Raw genomic sequence first — 8,225 nt, 5'->3', positions numbered from 1 at the left:
GAAATGAGATTATAAAGAAGAAGACTGATATAACCGAATATTCCAGAGCAGCCACTAACAATAAGGAAAAATAGTCTGACAATAGAAACACCAGCTCTGGAGTAATGCAATTAAGTAGGCTAAAGTTACTCAAGTACTGTACAAAAGGCGGCCCTGTTGGTCTAGAAGGCGGCCCTGTTGGTCTAGACCTCTGACTTCTCTAGAGGAGGGCCAGACAGAAGACACAACACAGCATGGTCCCGTATAGTCTATATAGTGTACTTTTATTAAAGTAATAATGCTATAAAATAGTTATAATAGTATATAACAGAGTCCAAGCATACTTGGTTTCACCCAGGGGACAATGTGAGAACAGATGTCAAGGAATTGCATCCTTCAGATTTTTAATTCAACGAGCTAGAACAAAAAAGCAATCAGACAAAAATAACTTGTCTGACTGCTTTCCACCTGCAGAGATGGCCACAAAAGTATTTTAAATAATCAAACAATTCTCCACTTCAGGTGTCTTGATCAGTGGCTCCACTGAAACTTAATGGTGTCAAAAGTTGACTGCCGATACACGCATCTCATCATAGTGGAGGACTGGATTAATTTTGCATTGAGCTTTGCATTGGAACAAATTACCATGACAAATCTTTATTTGGAAGTAAAGATTAAAATGGTCTGAAAAAAACAACAGCTCGGTGCTGTTATACATTTTATAAGCTTTTCTTTGAACTTCAATTTCAGATTTCCCTACATCCCATCACAAAAGCATTATAAGAGTAATTCAATAACAGACAACATATAAATATAACACAAACAAGCCACATCGATCTAATTTCATTCTGGAGTGTTGAGAAACGATGCCAACACAAATTTATTGTGCAACAACTTCAGATGAGCAAATTTTCAAATTTGTGCCCGATGCTGTGGTTTAATTAAATATTGTGCTGTTTTATGGTGCTATGAATTTATCCACAGCGAATTTCATGAACAAATCTAATGTATTTGATGAAGTTTATGTACAAGCCTTCATTTGAACAACTTAATGTACGCAGATGTTTCTGAGTAGGGTAATAGATAAAAGTTTTAATGCTGCAATGGGAAAAATAAAATAACTTCCAAAAAGTGCATGCGGTGTGCTTGATTTTACTTGCCAAAGCTTTAAAAGAGAGCTTGGACAAGACAATCCCTCCCAGTCTGTTTGCTAATAGTGTGGTGCTTGATTTTGCCTCTGATATTGCAATGGCTCATCCATAGAAATAAGTTACATCCCAAATACAGACTACGGCAGCAGGATGTTATTTCATATTTCCATGGCTTCATTTATGCCCTCATGTTCATCATTTGCAGCATTTTTTCTTCTCAACATGCAGGACTCTGTTGCAGCGGGGGCATGTGTGGTATGCATCCTTGAAGCTTTTCATGAAGAAAGGAATCAGGCAGCAGCACAGGACCAACCTGTCACACACAAACAGAATGAGTGGGAAGTGAATCTTATATTATAAAACAAAGAAACAAACAAAACAAAACCAAAAAAACAAGACCCTTCACAGTGTTTAGATTTTCTTTGAAGCATCTTTTTGACAAAAAACTTCCAAACTGCCAAAGCTTATTACAGCCACTGAATGAGTGTATCAGGCCCAGGTGGCAGCTTTTTTCCTGTTACTCATTTTCATTCTGCTAAATAATAAAAATAACATCAATTAGATAAGATGATGTTGACATATGCTGCAGAAATGACCTTCAAGAGATGACATTCAATTATTAACGACTACACTACACTACACTATTATAGCTTTTTAGACAACATGGACAGCGTCATCTATCACACTTTGTGAACCTTTGCTGAGGTTTGGGATAGAGACACATTCACATTGCATTAAATGTGTGGGCTCATGTCTGTGTTGCCTTGTCTTTGACCTGTACTGGCTGATATCTGCTCTGTATAGGGGTGCTGTACTTCATGGGGACAGGTAAGATGCTCTGTGGGGCCCCAACAGCAATTTTCACCCTAGAGCCCTGAAGCAGATTAATATGGCCACGCCCAAAGGGCCAAACAATGCCGGGCGCCCTGAATCACACGCTCACCCGCAGCAGATGAAAAGTAGGCACATCAGCCAGGCGTATGTCCCTGCTTTGTAGGTGACATTGGTCATGACCTGCTGCTGGCAGGAGGAGCAGGTCGTCATGCCAGGAGAATTCCCCAGCGCTGTGTCATAGCTCACAAACTTCCTTTTACCATCTCCAGACTCAAGACCTGCACCGAGGTTGCCTCCTCCGCTGGTGTACACTGAATGAGGGAGAGAGACACCCAGAGGAGAGATGGGTGAGGGGAAAATGATGATGAGGGGAGGAAGCAAGAAGGTTACTTAACTATGTACAGGAAGTGTAGCTAAGGTTCTTGGCAGAGTTTCCAGGAAGTGCACCTTCAGGTTTGAGCTTACCTGGTGTGACATTTGTGGCTGAGTTTTCTGGAGGGGTGAACGGACTGTGGAGGTGGTAAACCTTCACTCCATCCCCCTGACCTTCAACTAGAGGAAGAGGAAGGAGAAAGGAATAAACAAAAGAGGTATGTCAGAAACATTTTACTGAGCCAGTCTGCTGGCGATGATGATGTGTGAGAGCACGGTGCGCTGGGGTTTACCTGGTATGATGTATGGAGGAGGTTCTTTCTTTCCGTCTGCACTCATTGTGCTGCACAAAGAGAGAGCAGGATTGTTACAAAAGGTGTTCCTCTTGATTGGCAATAAAGACAAAATAAACTAAGACTAATACCTAAGATCTGTCTTGTCACTGTAACAGTATAACCCCATCAACCCCCAACCCACTACAAGAGAAATGTAGTGCTGCTTTCTACCACTAGATGGACCCAAAGTCTGACTGACTGAGCTAAAAACACCTGTCAGGCTATGATGGATGGGTCTGTCACCTCTCAGTGACACGTTTACCCTAAACAGATGAATTAGTTCTCGGCGCAGGGTGAATATACTGCATAGTGTGGATGTTTCTTGTCAGTATCTGTTTCCTGGTGGGAAACGCCTGGGTGGGACCCTGTCTGAGGTGTGATGACTGACATGTTTCAGGTATGTTTTCTTTTTTTTACCCTCCTTGTCTGTTTGTACTGAACATTTAGCAAGAGATACACCTGCTGAGAGGACACGGGGATTCATTTATACAACTTTCTTTAAACAATGTGAGAAAACTCAACAGCTTTGTGCAGCTAACAAAACATAAGGAGGAAAACACATTGACGGCGTTATATACAGTATTTCAAACAGCAGCTGCAGAAAATGTTGGTTTTGCATTAGCAGTAATTTGAATGAAAATGACAAGAGACCCAGTCAAGAGTTATAATGAATGGCTTACAGGTTATAACTTTAAGGCTGACTCTTATAACAGATTCATAAAAATGCTAACTCATTGGTCAGCAAAATAGCAGTTTCATAACGGAACGTGTTAATGTCTTCGTTAATGTATTCTATCATAAAACTCCATCAGACTAGACTTCTGACTTCCTCTGAAGAAGCTGCCACAACTTGATGTAAGCATACTTAGAAGAAGACATATGTTAAAAAAAAAAGAAACATTATCTACATGAACAAGCTGCACTAAAGTCCTTTGCACGTCAACGCAGAACATCAGTATCTGCTACATTTTGACATGCAACCAAACCACACCTCCACTGTGCTAAAAATGACTGACAAAGCAAAAGAGGAATGTGAGACACAAAATGCAGCCAAAACCAGAGGACGGCGGCCAGGAGGAGTGGGAGTCAGTGTCTGTGATGTCAGTCTAGAAGATCAACAGTCATTATTGTTATTACTCTGCAGCTCAGGACTAAGATGAGCCCGATCCTCTCAGACTGCGACATGACCTCATTAAAACACAATTAGTTCTCTGGTCATGTGAGACCAATCTGACCCACAAATGACCGAACGCTGTCTCGTCATCACTTGATAATTAGTCAGCTATATGGTATGGAACTAATGATCTGCCCTTCTGTTTTATTATTATTGTTAGAGGTCGAAGGTAACAAATCTACTCAAGTGCCGCTGTGAGTCACTTTGCTTCATTTTGTGAGATTTTGATGCATTCATGTCTAATGATGATCACAGTGTTGTGTGGATGTGAGTAGGTCAAATGTAATGTATACACGTAATGATCTATAAACTGCCCATGGATTAACTGATCAATAACACCAAAGCAGAGCATGTTGATGGTCTCTCCCTGGTTTTAGGCACATGGAAAACCAAATGTCATGTGGCCAATTTTATATAATGATCTCATATGGGAAAAATTCTTTTGTTTCCTTATCCTCATTGTTTCTCTTTTCATATAAACAAAAGCACAGCATGACTAAGCATCTTTTTTCAGCTCTCTCTCTCTCTCTCTCACACACAGAGTACACACTAGTTTGATTATCATGTAACATCCTCTCTTTATATCTCGGTTTCTCGCGCTCTCACCCATATGAACACACTGACACTCAGTGTGTGCCATCATTCATTACATACATTAAAGCGGAGACATAAGCGGAGAAGATGATGGGCTGCTTTGTCATTGTGTCACACACACACACACACACACACCAGGCACACACAAGGCCAGTATACACCCATATGTCGGTGCAGGAATGTGAACGAGCTGCATGCTTTTCTCTGTGTCACAGACTGAGGGTGTGTCACCACAGACTAAACTGCTGCAAAATCTGAAATCTGTTGAGTGAGGCAAAAAATAAATAAATAAATACATGAATGAATAAACCACTGACCTCATGTTGTTTTTTAATGACATATCTTATTAAAATCTTAAATATACCTTAAATGTATTTTTAAAATATGTCTCTGTCCCCTCCAGGCCCATTCCCTCCAGCATGTCTGTCTGCAGTAACCAGACACGTGTGTCATTTGACAAAGAGTGACAGTAGAAGGTGATTGTCGGAGTGGGAGGGCTGTCAAATGTCAAATAACCAGCTGAGTTGCTGTTTCGCTTGTTGGCTTCTTTCCACTGTGGTGTAAGCAGCTGGTGCAACATTAAATGGAAAATTTTAGGTCTGTTGGGTTCAAGTTTGTCAAGTAAAGTTGTGCAAAGTTGTTCCTAGCAGCCCAGTTGTCTTGTTTTTCCTTTTCCCGAGGAGGATGATTTGATTAAAATGTTTTTATCTCTCTTAAAGTGAAACAAAATTATGCTTGGAGCAGCGCTGCAAAGTGGCTGCAGCATTCATGGTACGTTCAAAATCCCTTTGTATGAATGCATATGTAAAAAAAAGTGTTGAAAACACGACCATAACGTTGTTTTGACCCTGACAGGGATTAAATAAAACAAATACACAGACAGGAAAAAACAAATAACAAACAAATGCAGAAAACAATACAGAGTCCACTACCCAAATAGTTATTTTTATGAAGTTTCTGGCATCACACAGGACAGAAAGCTGCTGATGGTAGCAGGAACAGGGTGTGGCTTTCCAAAAATTCATCTGCCACATTTCAGAAATGCTTTGAAAGCATGAGGGGGGAAGTTTGAGGCTGCTGATTAAACAATAAGTCCTCTGTGAGAGAGGGCTGAGACACATGACCTCGGTTCAGACACAGTTCGCTTTCTCCGAAGGTTCTTCACTGAGGCAGGTGCCTGAATGTAGTCTAATGGAGGAAGAATTGGGTGGGATTGATCGAAAACCTGGGCCCTGTTACTGAGCCACTGAAAAACTTTTATCCCTCTTATTCTGTTGACAAACTAAAAACACATCCTGAAACAAGAGTTAAAGATATGGGTGACAATAAGTATGATCACGATCATGGGTTAACAGTGTGTGTGGTGGTGCTGGCAGATGGCGGTCTGGTAACTTCCTGGTGTCTTAGAGAGAGCTGATCACCTACAAACTGATCTGTTGGGTTCTGTGAAACTTGCTCTCAGTTGACACCCTGAAACACATCTGAGATAGGTGTGGCCTCACTGCATGTGGCGTCTATGCTGGTCAAACCTGACTGTGTGTGTGACAGGGAGAGAGAGGAATGCTTGCTGTCTAAGCTTGTGATGCATTTTAGTGATTATTTAGCAAGAGAGAGGGTGATTTAAAAGTGGAAATCTTCCAATCAATCTCATAACACTCAAGAGAATGATATGGCATTGTTCCAGCTGTTGTTTGGAGGAGAAAAAAAATCAAAGCAAGTTCAACGCCATTTTTTCCAATCTCTCCGATCTGACCCCAAATCAGCCAAGACACGCGGAAAAATAACCCAACACGGGGATTCAGCGCACAATACTGGGCAGTATATCGCGCTCACAAGATCCAGAACATCCTGGAAATTAAAATATGTGATATTATATATATATATACAGCCCAGCATATATATATATGCAACACATTCGATGCATTTTTATCAGAAAGTTTTAAGCATCACAACATCACATATATATGGTATATATATATATGGTGTTAAAAATGTTAAAACTATATAATAAATTCATGATTCTGAGTTATTAAATCAATCATTAGTTTTGTTCCTTTAGTTCTTGTGACTATGGCTCTCCATTTTTATGTACTGTATGACTGTATTACACAGGTAAATGGAAAGGCTTTTCCTTTTTCAGTGCATCATCATATACTTTTCTCTAAAATAAAATACATATTTTTTTTATAGATATTTTGCTAACATTTGTATTTATTTACTTTTTTCAGTGCTTTAACTAAAGCATGATAACTGGTCAGATTAGCTATAAATATTAACTTTTCTCAAGATGTGACAGCATTAATAATAATAATAATAATAATAATAAAAAAGTTGTATATGAAAAAAATATTTTATCTCATGGTCATGTCTGGTGTTTCCACTACTAATCCCACTATTCTACTGCTGTGTGAACATCTGTAACTACCACAGTTACTGCTACTCTTGTGACCATCAAGACCCAAACTCCATATCAGTTAACACACATCATGCAATGTGAAACAGTAAACTATGACAGCAGCATACTCACAAACCTACAGTCACATTAGTCCATTACACTAATTTCAAAAATCTGCTTTTAACATAAAGTGTTGGTATAATGCTTCTTCAACAGACTGTTTCTTTTTAAAAATACAGTGTCACAGCAGGGCTCAGATGCATGCATTCATGGCCTTGGAGCTTAACGTCCATGCAGATCTGAATAGTAGTTGAGCTGAATGAAAGGTTCACTTTAAACATAAGAGTCTAAACCACTGACCACGAGATGGACTGTTGGGCCGACTATCGCAGCTGTATGTACTCAAAGCTGCACCCATGGTCCATATGCATTGTTGGAAACCTCAAATACAAAACTCGCCAATGACAAAAGTAATCACAATCATTAAGAGAAGGCAAATAACAACAAAACTGTCCAGGATTTGTCATCAACATTAAGATTATTAAGCTGTGCTGGAGCCTATAAAAGCTATTGAGCCTGTGATTACGTTCCAAGACAGAAAATTAAGGTCACTACACATTAATTAAATCAAGAGATGAGTATTCTGTCCTTTGAGCAAAGTACATTGCTCTTGGATAACATTTTTTGTTCTCATTTTCTCAAAACCATGAATCATTTCCTGTTTGAGCATTTTGACAAAAATGTCTCTATAAGCTCTCCAGTCATGAGGCCTGTTTTTCCCCACATGTGAAGTTAGATGTGTGATGGATAGAAATCATCTCAGCCATCTTTTGCACAAATGCCAACCCTGACACCTGTAAACCCCAACCCCTTCAGCTTTAGATCCTATCTTAGAGACTCTGTACAGTCAATCAAATCCTCCTCCTGTAGATCCTGTTCATTTCTGATATTCTTACCTTTGCCTGGTGTTGCAGTCAATAGGCAGAGATGTGTGTAAGCTGCTGCTGATGTAGAGTCCAGACGTTGTAACTTAGATCCACCTGTCTACACCTGTACCTGTACAAGCTTCTCCTGGGACCAACCCACAACCCCGCCCTCACTGACAAAGACGTGAATATGCAGCGGGAATGAGTCATTCATTCTGCTTAGGTGTAACTGCTATGTTGGTCTTCTTTTTAACTTGTTCTGAGAGGTTGTTTAGTGTGTGTGTGTGTGATGCAAGAATAACCAGTTTCTTTCCTTCTTCCTATGCCCCCCCACACACACACCCCACACACAATATTTAAAGAATTCAGTGTTGTTTGCAAAACATTTTTTCAGTGAGATCAGTGAACAATTTGTTGAAAGGGGAAATACTGGGCTGCATTACTGCCTTTAAATGAATAATCGAT

General features: G+C 39.9%; 1 protein-coding gene across 1 annotated transcript; it reads right to left on the bottom strand.

Annotated features, from left to right (window-relative positions):
• Window positions 1-244: 244 nt before the first annotated feature.
• Window positions 245-7,898, bottom strand: si:ch211-157c3.4 (Lipopolysaccharide-induced tumor necrosis factor-alpha factor homolog-like). Its single transcript, XM_046416374.1, has 5 exons — window positions 7,791-7,898; window positions 2,630-2,679; window positions 2,430-2,516; window positions 2,074-2,275; window positions 245-1,443 (listed from the first exon to the last, which is right to left on the bottom strand). Exons 2-5 carry the CDS (start codon window positions 2,673-2,675, stop codon window positions 1,326-1,328), a joined length of 453 nt encoding a protein of 150 aa, XP_046272330.1. The 5' UTR covers window positions 2,676-2,679; window positions 7,791-7,898; the 3' UTR covers window positions 245-1,325.
• Window positions 7,899-8,225: the final 327 nt, after the last annotated feature.

Source organism: Scatophagus argus, chromosome 16, assembly GCF_020382885.2.
Source record: "Scatophagus argus isolate fScaArg1 chromosome 16, fScaArg1.pri, whole genome shotgun sequence".
In the NCBI taxonomy this organism is placed as follows: domain Eukaryota; kingdom Metazoa; phylum Chordata; class Actinopteri; family Scatophagidae; genus Scatophagus; species Scatophagus argus.
Note: the sequence above shows the minus strand (reverse complement) of the source record. Positions and strands in the feature narration are given on the sequence as shown.